The 27,328-nt window shown below is 49.0% G+C and overlaps 1 protein-coding gene across 2 annotated transcripts in view; it reads left to right on the top strand.

The window, feature by feature from the left end:
- N4BP2 (NEDD4 binding protein 2) overlaps nt 1-27,328 on the top strand; it is a 1,406,797-nt gene that overhangs the window by 473,796 nt on the left and 905,673 nt on the right. For both annotated transcript variants that reach the window (XM_078678311.1, XM_078678313.1), the window contains exon 6: nt 20,248-20,324. In XM_078678311.1, coding sequence (XP_078534437.1) covers nt 20,248-20,324 — 77 coding nt within the window. The remainder of the gene's footprint in view (nt 1-20,247; nt 20,325-27,328) is intronic.

The following is a 27,328-nucleotide window of genomic DNA, read 5'->3' as shown; positions in this document are numbered from 1 at the left end:
CCCCTTGTCTGGTCCCTCTATGCAGGCTGAATAGGTCTAAGACCTCTCCTCCCGAGCTCACTCGTGTACAAGGGGGAGAATAGAGCAGCTGGACCCATTGTGTGAATTTAGGACCTATCCCTACATTCCTTAACACATGCTTGTTCGATATCTAATGATACTAAGGCAAATGCATTGTTAAGCAGCTGCAAGGTGTGATAGACATGAGAAAGCTGTATCTCAAATTATGCAGAGTGCTTCTCTTCAAGATGAATCCCTTGATCTGTGTGTATGAGGGACGGGAGGAGATGAGCCGCTTATATACATCTGTGGAGTTTGACATCAGAATTCAAGAGGGACATAGGTCTGTATGCAGAGGCTACTGTCGGGTCCTTGCAAGGCTTTTGTACCATCACTCTCCGAGCCTTGTGCAGTGTGGGTGAGAGGCTGCCCTTCTGGAGGGCCACCCAGGGGCGCAACTAGGTCTTAATTTCGGGGGGGGGCTAACATGGCAAATGAAGGGGCGTGGCTAATGTTAATCAATGGGGCGGGGCTAAAATGTCAGATAAACGGGATCGATTAATGCTCAGGTCAAGTGGAGAAAACATGCAACCCTAAAATTACCCCCTCGCAACCCAAAACCCATTACCACCCTGAACCCTGAAATCATCCACCTAGAACCCCAAACCCACGCCGATCCCTAAAATTACACCCTTACCCCCCAAAACCCATACCCACCCTGAACCCTAAAATTACCTCTGGCTCCCCAAAACCCATACCCGCACTGATCCCTAAAATTACACCCTTGCCCCCCCAAATCCATTACCACCCTGAACCCCAAAATTACCCCCAGGCACCCCAAAACCCATACCCACCCTGAACCCTAAAATTACCCCCTGGCACCCCAAAACCCATTACCACTCTGGACCCTAAAATCACCCCCTTGAAGCCCAGAAACTCATACCCGCGCTGATCCCTAAAATTACACCCTTGCCCCCCAAACCCATACCCACATTGAACCTTAAAATTACCCCTGGCACCCTAAAACCCATACCCATGCTGAACATTAAATTCTCCCCCTGGCACCCCAAAACCCTGTGGCGTCACTGGGGTTGGTGTCACCCGGTGCGGGTAACTCATGGTGTCACCCCCTCACGACTTACCGCATGGACCACCTCTGTCAGAAATGTACGGCGCTAGGTACTGTCTTACTCCCTCTAGCTCCTTCTCTCTGTCTAGCTCCCTCTCTCTGTCTTACTCCCTCTAGCTCCCTCTGGTTCCCTCTCTCTCTGTCTTACTCCCTCTAGCTCCCTCTCTCTCTCTCTTACTCCCTCTAGCCCCCTCTCTCTTACTCCCTCTAGCTCCCTCTCTCTCTCTCTTACTCCCTCTAGCTCCCTCTCCCTGTCTAGCGCCCTCTAGCTCTCTCTCACTCTGTCTTACTCCCTCTAGATCTCTCTCTCACTCTGTCTTACTCCCTCTAGATCTCTCTCTCTCTCTGTCTTGCTCCCTCTAGCTCCCTCTCTCTCTCTTACTCCCTCTAGCTCCCTCTCTCTGTCTAGCTCCATCTCTCTCTGTCTTACTCCCTCTAGCTCCCTCTGTCTCCCTCTGTCTCCCTCTCCCTTGCTCTCCCTAGCTTCCTCTCTCTCTGTCTTACTCCCTCTAGCTCCCTCTCTCTGTCTAGCTCCCTCTAGCTCTCTCTCTCTCTGTGTCTTACTCCCTCTAGCTCCCTCTCTCTCTCTGTCTTACTCCCTCTAGCTCCCTCTCTCTGTCTAGCTCCCTCTAGCTCCCTCTCTCTCTGTCTTACTCCCTCTAGCTCCCTCTCTCTCTGTCTTACTCCCTCTAGCTCCCTCTAGCTCCCTCTCTCTCTGTCTAGCTCCCTCTCTCTCTCTGTCTTACTCCTTCTAGCTCCCTCTGTCTCCCTCTCTCACTGTCTTACTCCCTCTAGCTCCCTCTCTCTGTCTAGCTCCCTCTAGCTCCCTCTCTCTCTGTATTACTCCCTCTAGCTCCCTCTCTCTCTGTCTTACTCCCTCTAGCTCCCTCTCTCTGTCTAGCTCCGTCTAGCTCCCTCTCTCTGTCTTACTCCCTCTGTCTCCCTCTCTCTCTGTCTTACTCCCTCTAGCTCCCTCTCTCTGTCTAGCTCCCTCTAGCTCCCTCTCTCTCTGTCTTACTCCCTCTAGCTCCCTCTCTCTGTCTAGCTCCCTCTAGCTCCCTCTCTCTCTGTCTTACTCCCTCTAGCTCACTCTCTCTGTCTAGCTCCCTCTAGCTCCCTCTCTCTCTGTATTACTCCCTCTAGCTCCCCTCTCTCTGTCTTACTCCCTCTAGCTCCCTCTCTCTGTCTAGCTCCCTCTAGCTCCCGCTCTCTGTCTTACTCCCTCTGTCTCCCTCTCTCACTGTCTTACTCCCTCTAGCTCCCTCTCTCTGTCTAGCTCCCTCTAGCTCCCTCTCTCTCTGTCTTACTCCCTCTAGCCCCCTCTCTCTGTCTAGCTCCCTCTCTCTGTCTTACTCCCTCTAGCGCCCTCTCTCTCTGTCTAGCTCCCTCTCCCTCTCTGTCTTGCTCCCTCTAGCTCCCTCTGTCTCCCTCTCTCTCTGTCTTAGTCCCTCTAGCTCCCTCTCTTCCGGTCTTTCTCACTCTAGCTCTCTCGCTCTCTGTCTTACTCCCTCTAGCTCCCTCTCTCTTTCTGTCTTACTCCTTTATCTCCCTCTCTCTCTGTCTTGCTCTCTCTAGCGCCCTCTCTCTGTATTACTCCCTCTAGCTCCCTCTGTCTCCCTCTCTCTCTTACTCCATCTGTCTTCCCTGGATTTGTATAAACAAGAGTGCGATCAACAGGTTGCACTGTAGTGAAAAGCAAGCTGAAATTTGGAACTGGTTCACTGAAAAACTGAAGACTGTGCAAGATACTGAAAAATAGGAAACCATGCACCCTCAGGTGAGCTAGGCTGCTATAGAGTTGCCTTGTGAGCAAAGAAAATTGTAGTCAAGAATTGCAGATCTCCTGCGAGACGCTGGCGAGTGTGAACAGCATGAGGAACAAGCTTGCACAGGGAGCGACAGTAAAGGTGAGAGCAGATGTGAGGCTGCAGTGCAGATTGGTGTCAGCCCATGTGTTGGTGTCACCCGGTGCGGTCCGCACCCCCCGCACCCACCTAGTGACGCCACTGCCAAAACCCATACCCACCCTGAACCCTAAAACTGCCCCCCTGCTCCCCTGACACTCGAAAACCCACACCCACCCTGAAACCTAAAATGTCCCCCCCTCACAAACCCAAAACCCATACCCGCACTGAACCCTAAAATGAACCCCATGGCACCCCAAAACCCATACCCACCCTGAATCCTAAAATTGCCCCCCTGACACCCGAAAACCCATACCCACCCTGAACCCTAAAATTAACTCCATAGCACCCCAAAACCCTTAACCACCCTAAACCTTAAAATTACACCCTGGCACCCCAAAACCCATACCCACCGTGAACCCTAAAATTGCCCCCTGACACCCGAAAACCACAGCCACCCTAAACTCTAAAATGTCCACCCCCTCATACCCTAAAACTCATACCTGCCCTGAACCCTAACAACCCCATGGCCCCCTAAAACCCATTACCACCCTAAACCATAAAATTACCCCCTGGCACCCCAATTCCCATACCCACCCTGAACCCTAAAATTACCCCAGGAACCCCAAAACCCATGCCCTCCCTGAACACTAAAATTACACCTGGCACCCCAAAACCCATTACCACTCTGACCCCCAAAATTACCCCTGGAACCCTAAAATTACACCCTTGCCCAACAAAATCCATACCCACCCTGAACCCTAAAATTACCCCTGGCACCCCAAAACCCATACCCACGCTGCACCCTAATATTACCCCTGGTTCCCCAAAACCCATACCCACCCTGAAGCCTAAAATTACCCCTGGCACCCCAAAACCCACATCCACCCTGAACGCCTAAATTACCCCCTGGCCCCCATACCAGTCCTGAACCCTAAAATTGCCCCCTGGCACACCAAAACCCATTACTACCCTAAAATTATCCCTGGCACCCTAAAACCCATACCCACTCAGAATCCTACAATTACCCCCTGGCACCCCAATTCGTAACCCACCCTGAACCCTAAAATTACCCACTAGCACCCCAAAAAATGAACACTACAAACTTACACTACATATTCATATTCGGAGGGGACTCTCCTCTTTAGAGAAAGATACATGGCCCTGTTCACCATTTATCTGGTGAGGTGCGCTGTGGATGTGAATTCCCTACAAGTGCATGGACAGCAGGGGGAATGGGATGTCCAGTGCAAGTGAAGCTTTTCATTTGTAAATTAATTCCTTCTGGCGTCATAGCCCAGGGTTTGCGGTCTGTGCACTTGTATGGAATACACATCCATACAAGTGCACAGACAGCAAACCCTGGGATATGACACCAGCAGAAATTCCTTTACAAAGGAAAAGCGTCACCTGCACTGGCCAGCCCTTTCCCCCTGCTGTGTGCATCTTCCCACTCCCACCCCATGCTGAACACATCAAGTGCTTAGGTGAAATCCCTGCCTTCAGGCAAGGATATCACCTCGGCGCTAGTAAAGGAAAACAAGAGGGGGGGGCTGGGGGTTTACTTGATACTGTTCAGAGGCTGGCTGGCTCGGGCTGCCGGGCCTCTCAGAATGCATCAATAACAATGACATTCTCAGCTCCGATGCGCAGTCATCTCAGTGCGTGTCAATTAGCCCGGGCTGAAGAAGACGACGGGGGGGGCTGAAGCCCGGTGAGCCCAATGGGTGTTGCGCGCCTGGGGCCACCTCATAGACCTCCAGGAGTTTATCCACTAGTGTATCCATGTATCTGCTGTAAACGTCAGTGGGAAGAGCATCGCTTCCCGTGTTTTTGCCCTTTTTAGGTCTCGGCTAGAAGCGAGCGAAGCTCGCTCTCGCCAGAGACCTTATTGTTAACGGCTCAGCTTCCCAGGAGGACAGCACTGGCCGCGCGCGCCGATTTGTTAAGGCCACGCGCACGAGAACGCGCTCGCGGCCAGGTGCTGTCCTCCTCGAAAGCTGCCTCCCTTCCCCGTGCAGGGCGGGCCGCCGCGCTGCCTGCGGCGACCCGGAAGCATTGCCGGCCAAACCGGAAGTAGGTGTTCCTAATTGTTTTGGAACCTTCCTCAGCCCACACGAATAGAAGATTGCAGCCAGGCAAGTGAGCCATCATTGGCAGAGGCGATGGCCTCTCTCATCTGCTCTGTGTCACGTTGAACCCAAATGTGTGTTACATGTAGTTCTTTTATCACTTTGTGTTTTTGAATCGCCGTATTTGGTCGATTGGTTTCTGAGCTGACATTTGTCCCAAAACCGACGCGCGACCCCAGAATTCTGCAGAAGCCGCTGCAAATGATAAACTGGAATTTTTCCCGTTGCGGAATTTATTGAAGTTATTTTAATTTAGGGGGTTTATTTTCCTTTCACACTGCGTTGCAGCTGCTTATAAACAGCAGGGAAAGGATAGTAAACGATAAGCGGTTAAACGGGAGTGTTTGCTGTTGGTTCTAAAATGTCCTCTTGACTCGAGGCGGCAGCCGGGTAAAAGTCTGATATGAACAAGTAGATTACTGCGTTCCTCGAAAGCTCAATCATTTGTCTTTAGATCGGTGATGGGGAGGGAGGACGTTCCAATAATTTTAGCTGTTTGACTTACTGTAGGCTGATCGTGGCATCGTAATACATTTTATATTTGCAGAGAAATCGTGGCTTTATTTATTAAGTGCGAGAGCCAAGTAGAATAAAAATTGTTTTTCTTTGAAAGAACAAAAACGTAATTAGGTGAAATTGTTAACATTGTGATCAACAAATGTATGTTTTGTGTCTACAACACCATCCTCTTTTTCATCAATTGGGAATGCGATATTAACTGGGCTTGCATGGGTGCATGTATGCTGGTTTTATGGCACTTAATATACAGCAGGTTGCAGACGCTTCTTTGTGTTTCTTGTGGGAGCCAAGCAGGGTACAGTCCCCATCTAAGAGAAGAGAAAGAGGGCAATCTAATGAGGCACGAAAATATATAATTTTGCAGCTTTTTACACTCCTAAGGTTGCAACAAATGAATGAAAAAATTGCCTTGTTTCTAAAGAAAGGGGAGTGCCCAAATAGCAAAGTACACTTTGTCTTGAGCTCTGAAAATCTTTGCACGGAACCGGGCTCTGTGTAAGCCCTATATCCAGCAGTTTATTATAAAAGCAAGGCAAATTAACCCTTTTAAGTCCTGAGGAAATAACACTGTGGTGCTGAGTGTACAACCAGTGCTTCATGCTCCAGGTGGAAATTGGCCCGTAATTAGAAAAAGGCAATTTGGGATTTTCACACCAAAAATATTAATAGATGCTAATAAGGAAATGTCTGGTGCGGTTGATGAATTCTGCTAATACCAGAATATGGACTGGAGGATAGATCAGTGGGTTCAGCACCTACTGAAGACTCCTGTAGAGTAGCTACAGGCTCAGAGAATGTTGTGTTAAGTGCATACTCAAAAGTACAGCACTATCATCCAGCTTTTAAAAAAACCCACAAATGGCTTTAATAACGAGTGTCATTATTTTCAGTTTTGTACATTGGTGTACAATAGCAATAAAATAATAATTACACATATATTCATAGTTAAAAAAAGAATAGTAAATTCGATTTTTTTGTGTATATATAGAACTTGGTGTCACATGCTTTGCCATTTCCTATTACTGTAAAGAGCAAAGAGCAAGACGTTATCACCGAACTCGGTAGTGTGAAATGTAGCGACCTCGGAAGGACACACTGTCGAGCTTGCCTTTCGAAGATTGAAGACTGTTAAGTACAATTTCTAAACAGATCTCAGCAATACTGTGTATTTTTGCACTGGGTTGTGTGGTACAATAGATGTCTTTTAGCCACTCCAAGGGCCATATCCATGATTAGGCGTTGCCGCCTCAGCGCACTGCAGAGCGCCTGTTTTTTATGCGCTGCCATTTTTTAAAGTCAGAGTTTATTTAGCTCGATATTTCTTTACATCAGAGCTTCATTTTCAGACTACTGATTGGAAACAGTGAGCAAGTTTTGTTGCCTTTGTTTTTAAGTTGTGTTGCCTAAAATAAAGTACTAAGGGAAATATCGGGTTAAATGAATTGACTTTATGCATTGCAGGGCCAACAACTTTGAGCAGCTAAGCCCATCCTGATCAGGGACCAAGTTATAGGTTGCAGAAACGAAGAGAAAGGGCTCAGAGGTTGTTCAAATCCCACCACACGTGAATTGGGGGCCTGGATCTCATATTTTGTTGTTGCTGCTCCTGTTGACGGATGCCTTCAGTCGAGCAGCACTACTTTCAGGAGTTTCATTAAGGGTGGGTGATTTGTTTTGGCCCTTAATCCAGGGTAAAAGCATTCCAGAAACTTTGGTTTTGAATCCTTATGATTTACCTCCTTTCTTTGGTCGCCTGAAGGCACTTTGGTGGATCAGATATGAACTGTCCCAACGTAGAATACTGACAGGAGTGTAGGGCGGTGTCTTAATTTGCATGCAACTTCTAAGGCGCTTAACTCACTGAGCCATTTTTCCAGCTTGTGATTTCTGAGAATGGCACCTCTCAGTAACTAGTGGCATCTTTGGGATGGGGCCAGGGGTCATAAGCTATGTCTGCCTGCAATCTACATGGCCACCTCTGCCCCCCCCCAACCCACAGAGTACTACTAGAGGGGCTAAAGGTCCTGAATGTTGTGGATTTTGTCCCGCAGTCCTGACTCCTGTCCTGCTACTGACAGAGAGGCACTGAAGAACGGTCAATTGTCACTCTTTCAGTCCTTTATGAGCAGTAAATGAGGTACCTATTGGTGATTGAGAGGGATATGCTGCCTCTCAAGAAGGGTACTGCACGATCCAACTTCAGGAGCAAATTCAGCTGTTTAGATGCAAAAACAGTCACTAGCTGTTAATGCGTGAATGAAAACCATGCTGTGCTCCTGTACTAAGAATATGTCTTAGGTGTTTATTTATTACATTAAGCTTGTTTCAAAGTGCTCACATATTTTCAGATAAGTGAACAGAAGCATATGGAGCGTGTGATTTGCTCAAGATCAAACAATTTGTTGAAGTAGAAGACCAGATGCTACAGCACAGTGCTACTTGCTCCAAGGACAGTGGTCTCCAACCTTTTCTGTACAAAGAGCTACTTATGTTTAATGAAAATCCTCCCGAGCTACTAATATTACTAGAGATGTAAGGGTGACAGCATAAAACAAGGTTATTTTATTGGCTACCATAGGCAAGATTATCCAGCAGTGACCACCTCAATGCATCAGGCATGGTTGCTAGCAATAATGTAACAAGCATTTGCAATGCAATAGGTCTCGCAGTTGTTAGAGTTTGAGCCATTGGCATTGTAATTGGCAATGCCTTTTATTTACGTTTTATAAACTAACACATAAATAAAAGGCATTGCCATTTACAATGGCAATGGCTCAAACTCTAACAACTGCGAGACCTATTGCATTGCAAATGCTTGTTAATTAGTGAATTGGGAGAGAATCTCCTGACGCTTGATGGATCTATCTAGTGCATTGCAGTCATCAGAAGCGAGACGTGGGAGTGGGACTTCCACCAGGTAGTCCTCTGCTTTACTTGACTGACTTGCCACCTGTCTAGCATAGATTTTACTTAAATGGGACTGAAATGCACCATTAATGGCTCCTGCATGATCATGCAGAGTCAGGATCAGAGTCTGGGGATTCTTCTGGTTGACTTACGGGTCAGCATCGCACCAGTTTTATCTCCTTCTCTGTGTAGTCGGTGGCGATATGCAGTATACATGCGCTTCTCGAGTCTACGCCAGTCATCTAGTAGAACTTTACAGGCCTCCCTCCAGTCCTCTAATCTGTCGGGTTGTAGATGGTAGATGAAGCACAGATTGTCTCCCAGATCTCGCTCATGTGCTTGAATGTCCCTTTCCAGTTGTTGTTAGAACCCACAGACCTGTCTTTAAGACACCCCACGTAGAACAGTCTTCATCACCTCCCAGTCCATAGCTCTACTGCCTGAAGCGCCCCAGTTCTCCTAGTGTGTTAGTGGGGGCGTGGCCAGCTAAGATGGCGGACGCGAGTCTTTAGCGCTCCATCCGCGCTGCTCCATTTATCCTGAGAAATCACCGGGTGACCCTTCCCCACCGCGCTGCAGACTGGTGGAGCAGATCGCGGACACATAAGTGCAGCTAGAGTCCAAAAATAAAGGACTTTTTGCCGCGAATGCCGCTGCAACAGGCGCGCTTAGCCGTAGGCCAAGATAACATGGCCGCAAGCCGAACGCTGCGGGAGAAAGATGATCTCGAGCACCCCACCGTGACAAGCTGCAGCAAGGAGAGCTGAGCGCCTGTGCTGGGTGTGGGAGCGGCCGTGAGGAGGCTCGCCGGGCTGTGAGACCACATGACGCGGATGCTGGGTGCCCCCGCAGGAGAGCAGGGTGCTGATACGCGGCACGAGGACTGGACACATCTCGGTGCGGCAAAAAGTGTATTGTGCCCCCTCGCAAAGGAGCAGCCCCGCGGTGGTGTGTGGCTGCCGCAAGCGCTAACACAGCCCATGCAGTGGCCGGCTGAGGGAGCAGAGCGGTGCGCGGAAAGTGACTGACCCTGGCCCCACGCCACAGGCAAAGACGAGAGCGCGCACAGCCCCGGAACTAACCACCAACGCACATGCAGGCAAGGAAACGCTTGGGGAATTGGTGGGCGACCTGCCCCATAGAGCAAAGGGCAGAAGAGGAGTACGGCCCCAGCGAAGTGGGCAGGAAACACGCAACAGCAGCTGACCCAGGGGTCCCCAGCATGGCAAAATAAATGCGAGGCAATATGCGTGGCCTACTTGACACACCATGTCCCGGGACTGGAGATTGGCTGATGGAGGCACAACATGCATAGTAAGCTGCGACAAAGCGCAATAAGGTCAGGAGGGCGGGCACGGCAGGCAGAAATCCGGCGAAGTAAGGTGGCGGTCGGAACCCTGTGCACCAGCACATGAGAAAGGTGGAGGAAGTGCGCCTTCGGAGGAACGCGACCCTTCCTGGTCCCGACCTCCCCACTAGGGACAAAGAGCAGGTACACCCACACCAGCAAGTACCAGCGCGTGGGCCCGCTTGGTACCTAATGAACTGACCCACAGGCATGAGGTGAAGTAAGCTTGCACACCAAACTGCGTAACTGACCCAGCTGGGGCTTGCCCAGGGGCTGTCAAGTCCCGGACGCAAACAATTGAGCACACAAGCACTCGCCCAACCAGGAAGCCAGCCATGCACGTAGACACAGCTAAGCACTACCGTCTGACTGGCACAGACACAGCGCAAGCTCGCCTCGAGACAAAGTCGTCGGGTGGAAAGTCCCTGAGAAGCAAGCTGCCCCAACGAGGAGGGCCCTCACTGGAGGACTGGGACACTATGCTCAGAGCTGCGGACAACACAGTGGGCATGGTCTTGCCCCTTGTGAGCACGCAATAAACCGGAGACGCGGTAGCGAGTGCAACAAATACACTGGAGGGCCTGTAGGACAATAACGGGTGATGGGCATTCGTGGCAGGCGCCTCCCCCTGGTGATGGGAGGTAGCTTCCCATGGGCACATAACATCTGCGACATGCCGAACTGATGAAGTAGATGATCCTTCCTGGGAGAACGGCAGGGTCCTGAGAGCCTGGGCGGTCGCAGCACACTGCTGAGAAACACGTGGGCAACGCATAGACGCCACGTAGGCCTTCCCATTGAGTGGCACCCACATATAACTATCAAACACACTGCGGTTGCCCTGGTCTCCACGCGGCATTGACCCGCTCGGGCACGCGGTTCCTCTCACGACTACTGGCCCTGAACTGTACTCGCATGCCCACCGCGCAACAACTGGTCATAGGGTGCCTCTGAACTAACACAGCAAACGGCAACACAACCCGAGGCGCAAGACAATCAGCACATGGAGGCAGTGGGCACAGGCGAGGCACCAAACGCTGCAATCTCAACAAAACTAGGCACACTACACTGGGGGCAGTAGAAAAAATCGGCATTGTCCTAGAACATACTCGGAGTTCATTGGAGACAAAAATAGACAAGGTCGCATCAGACTTCACCTTACTGAAAGCAGATCATCAGAAACTGGCAGAGAAAGTCCAAACTAATGACCAAGCCCTGGCTGAATTGAAACCAATCACGCGCAGCCATGCATCAGCGCAGCAAAACCTCACAGACAAAATGGACGCCCTGGAAAACCATCTGGACGACGCGGAGGGCCGCTCGAGGCGCAACAACGTACGTGTAGCAGACCTTCCCAAGGGAGAGGAGGGACAAGACCCGGTGGCATATGTGGAGCAATGGCTGCAAGAAATCCTCCTGGGCAACATACTCTCACCACATTTCGTAGTGGAGCGGGCTCACAGGGTGCCGGCTCGTCGTCCGCCTCTGGGGGCCAGACTAAGGCCACAGTATTGAGGGAAGCACGCAAACTCTCTGAGATACAAGTGCAAAACCAATTGGTAATGATATTCCCGGACTACACAATCCAAATTCAAAGACGACGGGTCTCTAACCCTGAAGTTAAGCAACAACTACGCTCCTTGAACATATGATACTCTCTCATGTTCCCTGTGAAGCTGTGTGTTTGCTGCGAGAACCAAACAAAATTCTTTGAAACGCCATCCAAAGTCTGGGACTGGCTAGAGGAAACAGACCGGCTGACTCGACCTAGACCACCGACAAGCAGGCAGCCGCTCCAACAAAACAGGAAAGGCCGTCGCCATGGAAGGGGGACAAACTCCAAACAGTCACACCCATAGGCAGCAATACCAGATATGGAACAGAGGGAGATGGAACGCCGTGGGTCACTCCATGGAGTGACTGCCATGCAGGCCTGCTCTCCGATCGTGACAACTGGACACACACTCCTCGATCCCGCAGCCTGTCTGAATCGTCTCCGGGGAGGTCCGAAGCCGCAAATCCTTCAGCTACCAGATATCACCTGCAAACATCCAAAGAGATAATTTGAACATTGGACAAATACCCGTTGTAGAGTATCCTTTTATTGTATAAATCGTTGCTAACACGTTTTCACTCATGCAGTGCGCTCCGGCAGGCACGCCTCAACATACTGCACATCCACCACTTGATGTCACCATAAGGCATGTTTAGCATAAGGAATAGGGCCCTGCTTCCCCGATCACGATGAAGACTGCACATCGCGCATACGCGACGCTGTGGGGCGAGATATGTCACCACAATACTCTCCTCACCGTTAGACACCGGGGCAAACGACACAGTGCACAAGCACATAGCGCACAACCCTGCAGTTAAGCATATTACACACACCAGTTGCCACTGTTGGGCTCTATTGTTTGGATGAGCAACGACCACGTACTTGCTCTCATGACGATAAATAGTCCATTTGACACGGCTTTAGCCCTTTTTCAGTTCACCCCATTAACCTTGGCTGGTGCCCCTGACACTGTGGACAATTCCAATCCCCTAATACAGGGAATCATACAATGCACTCATGGTGTAAGTTAACGCAGTAACCGGGAATGTGAGGGGCATACACACGCCAACCCGTAGATACTCAGTAAATGCGTATCTGTAGCGCAGGCGTGCTCAGATTGCTGTCCTGCAAGAAACACACCTTATCCAGACTGAAGCGGAGAGCTGGAGTGGTCAAGTGAATAACACAAAGTACTCATCCCAGGTGCGAGGAACATTGATCTGGGTTAAGGCGGGTGTTCCCCACACAGTAGAAGAGGTGGCAATAGACCCGAGGGAAGGTACGTCTTCGTGAATGGGCAGGCACTGCTTATGGGCTCGGTGTAGACCAAACCGTGTTCCTCCGCAAACTTACATGTGTGCTTGCTAGGTGGAGCGGACTCCCCTGGATTTTAGGGGGAGACTTCAATGCAGTTCTAGACGTACACCTAGACAGGTCAGACCCACCCCTAACGCGCACACAGGCAATCTCTAATCCACAAGCACTGCAGGATTGGCTCATGAACTGGACCTTAATAGATATCTGCTGCATGCTCAATCCCACGGCATGCATGTACTCATTTCACTCCATCGTTCACGACCTACATGTTAGACTTGACCGCTTTGTGGGGTCGCCCACCCTGCTCCCACTTATCAAGCAGACTGAGTATCTGGGGTAAATGCACTCAGATCACAATCCCCAGCTGCTACAGCTCACATGGCACACGGGACATCCCCCAATTCCTACATGGCGTATGCAGCCAGCGGTTCTAGAGGACCAGGTGTTCCACTCCTTGCTGGGGAGAGCAATACAAGATCTCTTTTAAAACAATGACGCGCTGCAGATGACCACCTCCTCGAATGGGACTCCTTTAAGGCAACACTCAGAGGACATTGCATGGGGGGCCAACTGGAACATACGTAAACAACTAGCTGTGGCGCTTCGCAAAATAGAAGGGAAGTTACTGAAGTACGAGACACAACGGTCAGAGGGGAACAGAAACACAAGCACATTAGACTTCCTACGAGCGGAACAAGCAGATCTGCTAGAGCAACTCCGATGCCACAACTACGCGGCAACACTGCACACACGCTACCGCAGATCGAGCTTGAAGAACACTTGCGTGGCTATTACGTCACTATCAGGTGCGACAACCCATAACCGCCCGAAAAGTAGACACTGGCTCAATGGTATACACAAGGCAATGACACAGCACTATGCTGAGCTACACCAATCCAGGGCACCCCAGGCGGGGAGCCAAATCGCCGCATTCTTAGAGTCAATATGCCTGTCAGAGTCATACCAGAGCAAAGAGAGATGCTTCACGAGTCCCTCACACCTGAGGTTATCGTTTAGTGCAATCATGGCACTGGTGAGCGGAAAAAACCCTATGCCCAGATGGATTCCCAGTGGAATTCTATAAAACCTACGCCACGATAATCATCCACCACTTGCACACACTGTACACAACAGCAATAAGTCATCAACGCCTTCCCCAACCATGAATGAGGCAAACTTAATGTCCCTGCCTAAACCTGGCAAAGATCCCACAGAGCTGGGCTCATACAGGCTGCTCGCCCTACTCAATGTAGATTAGAAAGTACTAGCAAAGCTCTTAGTAGATAGACTGGTACAGGAGGTCCCCACCCTGGTTCATTGCGACCAAAATGGATTTGTGCCCTTGAGAAACACCTCCTTGAACCTCAGGTGCTTTTTCAGGATAGCTGCCTATTCACAAACCCAGTGGCCGAGAGCAGACTGCCTCGTATTAGACCTTGAGAAGGCATTCGTCTCTCTGGAATGGGGATGCCTATGTGCAGCACTAGACAAATATCAACTGGGGGCTCCTTCATAAATATGGTGAACTACTACACAGGGCCCCAACTGTGCGGGTGAAAATAGGCCCCTACATATCAAGCCTCGTGGAAGCGCGCAGAGGGACTAGACAGGGTTGCCCCCCGTCTCCACTGCTCTACGCACTGGCCATTGAGCCATTAGCGGAAACGATACGCATGGAGATTTCAGACAGCTAGTGGATGACACGCACACAATCTTTGTATGCGGATGATCTCCTGTTATACATACGAGGCATCTACTGCATTCCACAGAGATTAGAAGCCATATTGGAACGCTTTGCCTCCATATCAGGACTATGGGTAAATGTAGCTAAATCCTGTCTATATTCCTTCAGCGAACGATGTGGAGATCCTGGGTATGCACTTCGCGGCACAAGAGTCCGTTGGTGCACAGACACATTCTTCTATCTCGGCATCTGCATATACAGAAGTCCAAAAGACTTACAAGATGTAAACTTGGGCAGAGCAGTGACCGCAATCTGCTCTCAGATGGCCTTTTGGAATACGCTCACGCTATCAGTAACAGGAATAGTGTCTATAGTAAGGATGGTGATATTGCCCAGGCTTCTATACTACTTTCTGAACCTCCCACACTACATTCCCCCGGCTGTCTTCCGGCCCCTTGAAAAATTAGTAAAATACTTCATATGGGGAAACTCTAGACACAGGGTAACGATCAGCTAGCTCTACCTGCCTGTGGACCAGGGTGGCCTGGCAGTCCCACACTTAGATCAGTACTACTTAGCAGCCCAAATGTCATATGGTTTGCTGAATGCCTTAGAGGAGAAACAGCAAACACCCAACCCCCATACAGATCGTGGAGCTGGCAGAGATTTTTCACCCATGCTCAAGGACCACGCCTCTAGATTCACTATTGTTGAACGTGGCATATAAGTGGTTCCGCAGAGCTCTCTAGATCACCTGCGCATCCACACCGCACGCTCCGGCTCTGCCTTTGGAGGGCACATCCAGAGGGGGCACGGTAACCACAGCAGCAGAGCTCAGAAGCTGGCATGCTGCCGGAGTCCACGACATGGAAGATCTACACCGGGAGGTCACATTAATCCCATACACGCCAATAGCAGAGGAAGACGAACTGCCCCCGGCCAATTTCTACTGCACCACTCCCTACTACCATCCTTCAAAGCCAAATGGGGAGACATGACCACCGAACCAGAGACACACCTTACTATACAATACCCTCACGTCATGGGCGGGTGGGCACCTCACTAAATGGTTTTCAGCATCACTTAGACACCATACGGCAAAAGCCTAGCGGGCCACCGCCAGCACTTGGAGGTAGACATGGGACGTCAGCTCACAGACAAAGAGTGGGATTCAGTATTGGCAAGCCCAACTCATGTCCCCAGGAATGCTCGCCTGCGTCAAATACAATGTTACATTACCTACTGAGCGTACCTCGCGCCCGCAAAGATCAACCAATACTTCAAAGTGCTCCAGATGCATGCATCTAGATGCAGATTTATTGCATATGCTGTGGGGGTGCCCTGCATTGACGGAATATTGGTCGGCAGTGGCGAGCGTGCTAACACAATGTACAGGCCCCACGCTCCCTTTTGAATGGCACATATACCTTCTGCACTTGCACCACAGAAGCCGCTACAATAAAGCCACGGCTAGATTCTTAGATTTGGGGATGGCAGTAGCGAAAAGGTTAATCATGAAAAGATGGGAGGCCCCCGATCCACTGCACATAACAATGTGGAGACGTTCCAGGCTCAACTGGGCTAAGGCAAAAAGCACAGCACTCAGGTGGGACTACACGCTTGGGACCTGGATTTTTCCCCTTTCTGTCAGCTGGGATACAATCCTATCCTCATTGACCTACACACAAGAGAACAACCTCTCCTCGCAAACCCTAACAGGTGACGCGCCCTTAGAACAGCCATCATAGAAGAGGGCTCATGGAGGCGAATAGCGGAGGGGAGGTTGCGCGAAAGACATCAACTCACTAAACAGGTGCAGCAATGAGGGTACCCCAAGCCCAGCTAATGACTGATGCCAACACACAAATATTATACACCAACGCCAACACAGTTGCTCCCTGTGTTCTTAGGTGCCATCCCCTCAGTTCAGGCACCGTATTCGTTAGGTATTATTTATTTTGGCGCAGTTGCCATTATTAACCCTCCTCCACAGTTAAGGGACACACCATGCCCAACACACACACAATATAATCGTGCAGTGTAAGACACTGAAGCGAAATCAACGGTAAAGTCATAGACACACACCCAAGCCAAAATCCTGACGTCGGGTGAGGCATACAAGTTGTTTACAATGTGCTACAAAATTCTAAATACTTTGCAGGACACAGCTGGACACAAATGGCATGAACACAGAATTGACCCCTCCTATTGTTAGAAACCATGGCATGCTGTAATGCCATGAACCAATGTGTGCTATGTATGTACTTAACATGTAGAAAATCTTCCAATACGCGTATATGTTGCAAGACTAGGATGCTTAAATCGGACAGATATGAGTAATTTGTTAGATCAGAAAGTTGAATCACTCAATGCACCCGAAATGCCAATAACGGGTTATGTACCAATGGTAACTATGATTAATGATGCTTACTTTGTGTTCGGTTGTAATGAAACATAGGAAATTCAATAAAAGAGATAAAAAAATAAAAAATGAAAGCAGTATGTTAATGTGTCTGCGACCATGGCATTGATTGGGGGATCTGTCAGTGTCTCTGGCCAAAGGGAAGAGAGTGGTATCGCCAGGCCCCTGCACTCCCACTCAAAAGGATAGGAGTGTAGTCTGACAGCGAGTCAGATATGAGATCCCCAACACCGTCTGTGATAGATCACTGGAGACCAGACAATAGTCCAGCTGGCTCTGGGTTCCCGCTGCAGGGGTGTATCAGGAGAACAGTTTTTCCTGTGGATGTCTGTTTCTCCAGATGTCAAGAAGGCGTAATTCTCACATCGTGTTGCGCAATGCTCTAGTTAGATGATGTTTAGTATAAAGCCTGGGTGGGGCATGAGCTACAGCACCATTTAGTACACAATTACAATCTCCCGCCATGATGATGTCAGCGGCGAGATAGGGCGAGGCAGCCACTGCGACCTTAGTGTAAAAGTTTAGGCAGCCATTGTTTGATGTATAAACGTTCACCAGGCAAATTTCTCGTCCGTCTACCGTTCTATGTAATATCATAACCTAACCTCCGGATCCAGGACATGACCTCTAAGAAGAAAGCGTACCCCGGAAGCCACACAAATCAGCCCACCCCAGATATGAATGGAGTATGAGGTGGCATATAGTTGCCCCCTTCATTCCTAGAGGCAGGATATGCAGTCTCCCCATATGTATGTGTCTTGTAAAAGGGCTGTAGTAATCCATTCCTCGAGTAACCATTCGGCGGATTGCCCCTCCGCTCTTTCTGGGAAGCCTACGAATCGCAGGTTGTTTCTCCGGGATCACCCCTCAGGATCCTCTATGCGTTCATCCAGGCGGGTTGTCAGCTTTTCGAGGTTAGAGACCATGGAGCGCAAATTGCAGACCTCTTGTTGCAAGGTGTCAATGTTCTGTTCCATGATGGCCACTCAATCAGTCACCTCCTGCAGGTCAGTACGGAGCAAGTTAACATCTATGGCAACTGCATTGATCTTGTTAACCATCTCAACTCATGAGCCTTGTATTATTACCAGCAAATCTGCGAGAGACGGGCCGATCTCACCGCCTCTCCAGCATGTTCCTCCAGGCCCTGCACTCCTATCTCCCTGATTGGGTCAGCAGGCTGTGTAATTATTGATTTTGTTTGACTGTGCGGGCTTGACATTGATGGCGGAAGTCACCAATGCGGATCCAATGATTCAGGATTTAGCTGAAGTTCAGTGTCAACTACGGGGCTTCTAGCGCATGCCGCAAGGGACCGGTAGCAGCTGGAAGTCAATAGCAGTACTCCACAGTCAAGGGACCCATTAGGGCGGGGGCTGCTCATGGGGGTAGGTGTACTGACACTACATTTGAGGATAAGGTTTTTATGGTTTGTAGCGGTCACCTGGGGTGCTGGCGGAACTCCCCATCACCATCAGTGCTCCCAGAGATGTCCACCTCCCTGGGGAGGAGAAGTGCACAAGGTTACTACAGTGCTTGCCCTTGAGCCCTACAGTCCTGATGGGGCGCTGCATCTGTTGAACAGCAGGAGGAGTTCTGTGCACCCCTGCAGTGCCCAAACTGATCCCCTCGCCGGCAGAGGCCAGCCAACTGTAAAAAACGCACCTGCGAGTTCTGCTTCTGGTCCCTTTCTGTACCATATGCGTACACAACACTCTTGCTCCCTGTTGATCAGGTGTATAGTCACATGTGCTCCACAACTCTCTGAGTCTAAAGTCCCCAGCCAAAATTGCAGTACCTGCAGGGAGGAGCCGGCACCAGTATGGTCAGATCAATAGACTCCTGCTGTTGGCTGGACCAAAACCCAGGCACCCAGGGACCAAAACAGTCCGGCCATGCTGGTGCCTCCCAGCAGCAGGACCATGCGGCACAGTTCCATCCCACTAGGCCAGTCGCTCACTTAATTTGCTTGATTCATGGGCAATGTGAGGCGCTCGTTTCCAGTACTTTACCCAAGGTCTTCATTGCGCAAGGCGGTACCCAGCTTCGGGAATCACCAAGGCAGAAGGAGGAAAGGTCTCATCGGAGACCGGCAGGTCTTCAGTGCTGGCCCAATGTTGTGCTGGAGCAGGCCCACGCGTCCCGGCACCTCCACAGGCTCCTTTCCTACCATGTCGAGTTCCAAGGTCGCAGGTATTGCAGTGCACCCACCTGCTTAGGGATCGGTACTTGCCTCACCACCCCTCTGCCAGCTGGACTGCTCCCACAAACACTTTCAGGGCCTCCAGTGCGATGCGGGCACATGACACAGCTCGCAGGCTCCAGCCGCAGCTCAGTTTTACACCTCACGGACCATATGTAGTAGGTGCTAGAGGACTTGTAATTGCTCAACGGTCCCACCAGACAGTCTTGGCCCCAGGACGGTCTCACTGTAGACAGCCAGCCAACCTGTCATGTGCACTGAGCATCCTGCAATACACAGGAATCTTTCTGCCCACCTCACCATCACGCTTGCGCTAGGGCGGCCAGTGGCACACAGAGTAATAAAATGGTAATGACCAGTTTATTATTCTGTGTGTACCTGCTGGGCTTGTTGGGGGGCGGTGCTCGCTCCTCCCCATAACGGAAGAGCCGCTGCTGGTTCTCAGGCTTTCTGCCAAAGCTCTTGGGCTTGCTGCCAGGCTGTCTGTCCTTGATCCAGGGTTGTAGCCCTTTACATGCCTGGATTCAGGGAGGTCCAACGTGATCTGATAAGAGGCCTACCCGTCTCTGCTGTTCGACGGTCCCGAGGGCCACATGGGATCCTCCTACAGCCTCCCCATATCGTCGTCAGCTGGGGGAGTGGAGGGGGGGGAGGGGAGGATGAAGGGTGGAGGATGGCCACTCAGACGGAGGATTAAGGCAGGATTACATTTATGCCGACGGGAGCTCAGACAGAAAGAAGCTTCTAACCGGCCATCTTGATTGGCCACGCCCAGTTAGTTTTTAATCTTATGTTGCATTTACGTTTCTGTCCCATAATGTCGAGGAGACCCTGATAAACGTCAGCTTTTTTCCAATACCTGAAAGGCGAGAAGATTCAGACCGCCCATTTACAGGAGACTCACTGGAGGAATGGGGGACAGTCTAAACGAGCAATGAATCTATAAACCTAACTGACTCCAAGCCGGCAACCTTGAACTGTAATGATGCATAGCTTTGCACAGCTTTTAAAGTTCTAATCTGTGAGTTTTTTAAAAACCCTTTTCCCTTCTGAACCTGAGTTGATGGATAAATAGGAACAATAAATGTGATGTTCTAAACTGATTTTTTTTATTTGTTTTTATTCAGGCTGTACAACACAAATACACAGTTGCATTCCGTGAACCAGACACATGGTGGAAGTATAAAGCAAAGGAACTTGAAAGGTAAAACTGCAAAATCTGTCTAACTAATTATTTTAAAGTTCTAGCCAATTTACACAGTTACTTATACAATCAAATAATTTTGAATTTACATCCACATTTAAATTGTACTTTTAGTCGTACTGTTTTTTTAAAGATTTTAAAAAAAATTATTTTTATTCAAAATTGCAGTTGTACAATTTACAGAAAAGGATTACTACTACATTTCGAATAGGACTACGTCTCTCAGTTGCTAGGATTAACCCGTAAATTGCATTTAGTTGCTCATGTAACCTTGATCCAATCGCACTGTATACATATTATCAATGCTCTTCGCTTCAACTAGTGACATCTAAACTAAGGATACATTTCGTAATTCCGAAACAAACCAAAAATGTTCCAGTTTTCCCGACCTGGGTGAGTGGGGGGTGGGGATAGTATAGGGAGGAACGAGAGGGTCAAGGTTTATTGGATTCAGCCCGGCAAGGCTATTATTTAAATATTGTTTTACTAGGCACATAGGTACAGTATTATATTTGCATTACTTTGTCTGCCATCCATTATTTCTTTTGCATCTATTATTCGAGCAAATAGGTATTGTTGAACCTGGTTTTAACATATTTGATGTGTGCTGCCTTTCAGCCACTTCAAAACTGTCATATTTGTCTTCTTACTTTGAAAACTGCATTCCTGGTGGCCATCACCTCTGCTAGAAGAGTGAGTGAGCTCTAGGCTCTTTCTTCTAAGCCTCCTTTTCTCTGTCCATCCGGACAAGGTTGTTCTAAGGACTCTTCCTTCTTTTCTGCCAAAGGTTGTCACTGCCTTTCACATCGGGCAGACCATCACTTTGCCCACCTTCTTTCCGTATCCGCATCCCTCTAAAGAAGAAGAGAGGCTCCATCGTCTGGACCCAAAACGTGTACTCTCATTCTACCTGAACCGCACACAACGGTTCCGGATGGATGACCAGCTCTTTGTTGGCGGCGTGGGCGCCAAGAAAGGTCGGGTCGTGCACGAACGGACCATCTCTTGGTGGTTCGTTCAGTGCATCACTAAGTGCTTCGCTAAAAAGGAGCCTCCAGTGGGGCTACGTGCCCATTCTACCAGTGCGACGGCAGCCACTACTGCTGTGGGACGGGGAGTTCTCTTGCATGACATCTGTCAGGCAGCTAAGTGGGCCTCGATGCACATGTTTACAAGCACTGCCTGACAGCCAAGACCGGAGAGACGGCTTCTTTGGCCATTTTGTTCTCCAGGACTTTCTGGTGTGATCTTGGTTTGCAGACCCACCACCGGGGTTGGTATTGCTGGGGTATCTATTCTAAGGTAAGGAACCTATCACTATGTGTTTGTTTCAGATGTACAAGTTACTGACCTGCTGTAACGATATATCTGTAAGAAACATTAGTAGTGATAGATTCCTTATCGCTCCACCAGTTCTCCCCATTCTGCGAACTGATTTCTAGGGTTAAGGTCATCCCTTTCAGGGCCCTAGTTTCAAGGCACCAGGGGTTAGTCTCTTTTATGGCTTTGCGTTCCTGCCGCGGAAAGTCGTGTACAGAACTGACGTCAGTGTGCGTGGGCGTGTTTAAGTAGCTCCAGCGATGTCCTCTTGATGATGCCAACGACGCTGGCGGAGCCGCACGACGACGCCTACCAATGCGCAGGGGTACTGCTGACGAAAAACTTACCAGATCCAGTCTGACGCCTGGGGGTAATTCTAGGGTAAGGAATCTATCACTACTAATGTTTCTTACTGATATATTGTTATCGAAGGTAACTAACTTGTGCTACAAGACCTATTCACTGTACACTGTGTGCAAAACAAGTTGGTCTAATGAATCACAATGTAAGAATTTAATAAGAATGCTCTCAGATTACAACCCTTAGCTGGTATCAGTGCGATGTGACAAATCGGTCGCTACAATGCTGACCTGATGCCTTCAGATGCTAGGTTTTACAGGACACCGAATATAGATGCACCTTCAATGATGCTATAGTGGAGTACTTTGCGGACAACTCTGACTCTCTAAAAGCTTTATGTATTGAATGCTTAAAGTAATTGATGGGGTGGACGTGGCGCATCACAGGGAAGCAAAACAGAGCACAAGTTTAGTGCAGAAGAGAAAAGGTTGGGGACATCTCCTGCATCTGATAACACTGATGTACTAATTTGAAAAAGAAGAGATATGCAGCCATTATTAATAGACTATTCTGCTTAAATTATAGAGTATACTTCCAGACAACGTGAGGAGGGCACCAAAAACGAATAATATTATCCTCTACCCAGATTATGCTCCGGTGTTTCTTGGTGGCACCCGCCTCGTGATTTTTGGCGATATACTCTTTAATTTATCCAGCATCGCATATAAAAAAATGGGTGTGTATTTCATCTTTTCAGTTAAGAGAGTTTGTTCATTCTGCAGAGGTGAGAATGGTAGGGACAGAAGGAAGTTATCTTTGCCCCATTAACCACAGGGGAGGTTTGGGGTGCGATTCGAGCATTGGAAACTGGAAAAATGCCCAACTCGTCTAGCCTTCACACACACGTTTACGGAATGTGTAGCGATATCTTGGCACACCACCTACTGTAAATGTATGAAACTGCCAAATAGGTAGGCTGCATGCCTCCAACATCGAAAGGCACAGTGAAAGTGGCACTGCCCAATCCTGGTATAGATGCCCCTGTCAAGGCCACCTGCGGAGCATTATCAAAGATAAATTTGGGCTTTAGGATACTAGCGAAGAGGATAGTAACCAGAATCCAGAAAGTACTACCCACATAATTATAGTCAGATCAATGAGGGTTTGTGCCAGGCCGTAGAACCCCCACAAGTTTGCTCCAGGTCTTTCATGTTCTGGTGAGTACCCCCGAGAAGTACACACATTGCGGTGGTATCTCTTGGTAAGAGAATACCTGCAACATAAATAGTTTGATTTTTTTTCTTATTAAATATTCTATTAGGCATGGTATTTGAAGAGAAGATACTGAGTTGGGTCACACTCCTGTATACCCACTCCACAGTGCTGAACAGGTCGAGTAATGTTGGATTAATGGGTGTTAAGTAGTTTGATAAAGCATGGGTACCCTCCTCACTATGGTTATTTATATTGACAATGGAGTTGCTAGCCTTTAAGAAGAGAAAATAGACATACTTTAAGTAAATTACACTATATGGTGCATAAAACGGTATCCTCTATATGCAGATGACGTGCTTTAATATATGAAAGATGTAGCTAACGATTAAGACCTAATTTTTAGCATTGACCTGGTCTTGGTATTGACAATTAATCTGGGAAAATCCTGTGTTTACCCGTTGGACTCAAGCAAATTAGTACATTCCCAGAGGACAAAACCAACTCCTTTAGCATGGTAAATGACTATATTTAGATACATGGGCATTCATATTTGTCCCAAAGCTGACAATGTGCTACAGCGCAAGATTGGCAGGGCTTTTGCGTCACTGATCTACATAGAAATGTCGAAGTGGCTACTGTTAGCAGTTGCGAGACTAGCGTCTCTTTCTAAGATGATCATGCTATTGACGTGTCTGTACTTTTAGCATACCTGCGACTTGTCATCACGAATAAAATATTTAGGCAAATGATTATGATTATTGACTTTGTTTGGGTTATTGGACATACGAAGGTTGAACTCCACTTACCAATATATGAGGAAGGATGGGACTCTCAAACTTAGTTATATGACCCAGCAGCGCATTTACAGTGGGCAACATGCTGACTTGCATGGAACAGTTCAGGAAATGTTTTCATTATTTGAACACCTGAAATCAGTCAAGTAACGACTGTTTAGAGTAAAAGATAAGACTGACTCCCGGTCAGTGCTCTTGTAGACAACCAGGTATTGTTTGACAAGATTTAAAGGAAAAATTGAGAGGTACTAACGTTTTTCAGCAATATGACCCAACCAACTTTTCCTATAACTAATTACACACAGGATACTGAAAACAATCGGTGATCTAAAGGTTAAGCTATGACTGGTTGTTCACCAGGTATGTATTCATAAAGCGCAAAACTAGCTGGAAACAGAGCTCTGTACATTACAAGGAGCTGTGGGACAGTACAAGTTAATGTAGTTAAAGTAAGTGGGGATTACACAAATACATTTCCCAGGGAGATTAAGTAGTGTGCCCAGAATCACACGAAGTTGAGCCCAGCACTGAGGCCAGGATTTAAATTTAAGTTCCCAGGTTCCAAAGTCAGCTGCTGTAGCCACTAAGCTATATCTCCTCCAAATAAAATACAGGTGTCCTTGTTCCCTTTTCTTTCTCTCACATCACTGAGTGTCTGAGAATAGACAAATTAGGGCAAGAGTAGGACAGGAATCAGCCCTGACGAATGCCCTGACTGACTGTAATACTTAATAGTGGGCCGGAAATTACTGACGGTAGACTAGGTGATTGGCTTACATGATACTTAGAGGACATTGTTTTTACTCTTGCGACCAGAGGGTTAGAAGTACTATGTCACATGTTGGTGCAGTATAGTCCGGGTATGGCACCATATTCAAGATGTATCCTCTTAGAGCTGTATGACAATCGGATATGGTCGGGGGGATGTCTTCCCTGAATGGAAAAATGAAAGTAGGAATGATACTGGGTATGTTTACAGATGCATGCATAACAGGATATGGTGGACGCTGTAGATAATGGCTAAATATGTTGTCATTGCTATTGCATGGGATATGCTTCGCATTGTTATGACAAGGCTATGTGGGATGATACGCCCAGCGATGTACTGTATTGCAACCTTCTAATAAAAGTATGTTTGAAAAAAAAATGCGACGAGAGGGTTAGAAATAAAAGTAATGAAGTGTTCATCATGCTTGGGGGCTGTCCAAGATAGTTGACGGGACGGTCGCTTGATCGCGAGCTCTGACCCACTGCAGTAATTTCTCCATCCTCTTCCCCCTCACCACTCTTTGACAGGGGATGTATATGAGCGTGCCAGAGTCAGCGGAGGACCCACATGCATTAAGTATGAGGCTGTAAGGATCCTGCGCATCCCCGTCTTGGACTTGTGGACTGAGGCCGCTGCCCCATCGAAGGGTGGGGACTGCTGGACAGATTCCCAGCCTGTGGGCCCAACTTGGGCCAAGAGCGCTGCGAGACGAGAAGGCTGCTGCGACGCGGGTCCCGGTATGAGCCGCCCGAGGGGTGGAGGCCGCTTCTGGTGAGAAGGGAGAAAAGGGGCTGTTTCTCGCCCCCTGATGCGGCCTTGCAGAAGGGACAAAGACTGGAGAGCGGACACTTGGCAGATGGGTCTGACCTGAGGCGGGAGGAGCTGTGGTGAGCGGGGGCTGCTTTAATGGGGAAAGCCACACCCGATGACCTGCTGGAGGCAAGTATGGTAAGGATTAACTGTTCCAATTCCGCTGCTGTCATGCAGACCCTTGACAATTATCAGTGGTCCTCTGTCCGACGGGATGTGAGAAGGGCTTGGTAGTTATCGCTTTCATCTGCACACCCTGAGACTGACAGGGGTGAAGAAGGTTGACCGGGGGAAGCTCGCTCCACCATAACTGCGAACGTGGCATGGGATACAATTACCTTTATGCGCTCCTCTCCCACACCGGAGCAGTGAAAGAGAATTTGGCACACTGGGTTGGAAAGGGACTTTGGCTGGATTTGAGCGACCGGTCTCCCTAACTACTTTCCTGTGATGGCCAAGGTACAAAAGGGGAAGGGCGGAGACATCCCGCAGGTGCACAGTCACCGAACCGGCGCAATCCACAGTGGAACTCCTTCAACAGGATCGTACCTAGAAATTTTCGAAACGTCTGGCAGAGGTCAGCAGCCTTATGGCTACTATTGAACCGAATTTAGACTCGCTGCTAATTTATATACGGCTCCTGAAAGATGATCACAAAAAGGTAAGACAGGGTGCAGAACACAGAGGTGGTCAGCCCTGCAGTCACGGACCATCAACTACAGATGGATGCACTACAAAAAGAAGTAGCGCTATCGAGAGTCAGAGCAGATGATTCAGAGGGCTGCTCGCGGCCTAACATTAGGGCGGCTGGTTTTCCGGAGGGACCGAGTAGGGATGCGCTTCTCTGCTGGGAGCTTTGAATGGGGACCCCGGCTGGGCTAAACCACTCTCCTGCCCTGCCGCAGACTCAGCGTGTGCAGCAGACAGCAGACAGCTACATCCTGGTGGGACTCTGTGTCTCAGGGTGCAACGAGCATCATTGCCGGCAGCTGCTGAGGGGGAGGCGTCATCACCATGCTACAAAGTGCTGCCTCGACCCCCATGGAGCGGGACGCATGCGGGCCGTGCCCGGGCGAAGACCAGGCCAAGGGTGGGCCCGTCCTTGCCAGTCATTGCCAGGAAGAGGCAGGGCAGGGCCACCCCTCTAATACTGGACTGGATTGTGACAATCACAAGGTACTGTCTTTTAATTTTTGGTCCTTCGCCACTAGCAGCCAGTGTGATGAAATTGGTCGCAATATTCACCTTAGATGATACAGTTAGCTGAAAGAGGACAAACATAAGTTATTTCTTGCTCTGGGTGTCCAGCCTAGTTTTGAACTTAGTATATGGTTGGACCACTAAATTGCAATGCAGTACATTGGTTGTAGCTTACTAGCGCTTGTGTAGTCACTATCGTCACCACTCAGCATGGGCAAAAGGAAGGCTGTGGACGTTTTGGGGGGCGGGGGGGAGTTGTGAGGAAGGGTAAGAAGACTAAAAAGTCGACAAACTACCCAACACCTAAAAGAAATGATTGTGTCATGAACCGTATAGATAATCTGATTGGTGATTGCGAAGCGATTTTAACAGCCCCTCCGCCCCTTGACAGAGGGGAGCACTCCCTACCAAGTATCCCTTGTCCCCCTGGATTGTTAAATCTATACCTGATATGTTTAAAAGACTAACACAGAAAGAACCCCTACTAACACAGCTAGAAGATGCACCACAATCAGGGTTGATTCCACCTTCCCGCTCTAATCTAGGCAAAGAAACTCATTCGGAGTGTGCACTAGAGTGTTCTAATAGATTTGCCC

The sequence above is a fragment of the Lissotriton helveticus genome, chromosome 2_2 (assembly GCF_964261635.1).
Source record: "Lissotriton helveticus chromosome 2_2, aLisHel1.1, whole genome shotgun sequence".
NCBI classification, from domain to species: Eukaryota; Metazoa; Chordata; class Amphibia; order Caudata; family Salamandridae; genus Lissotriton; species Lissotriton helveticus.
This window is presented reverse-complemented; position numbering and strand designations above follow the sequence as displayed.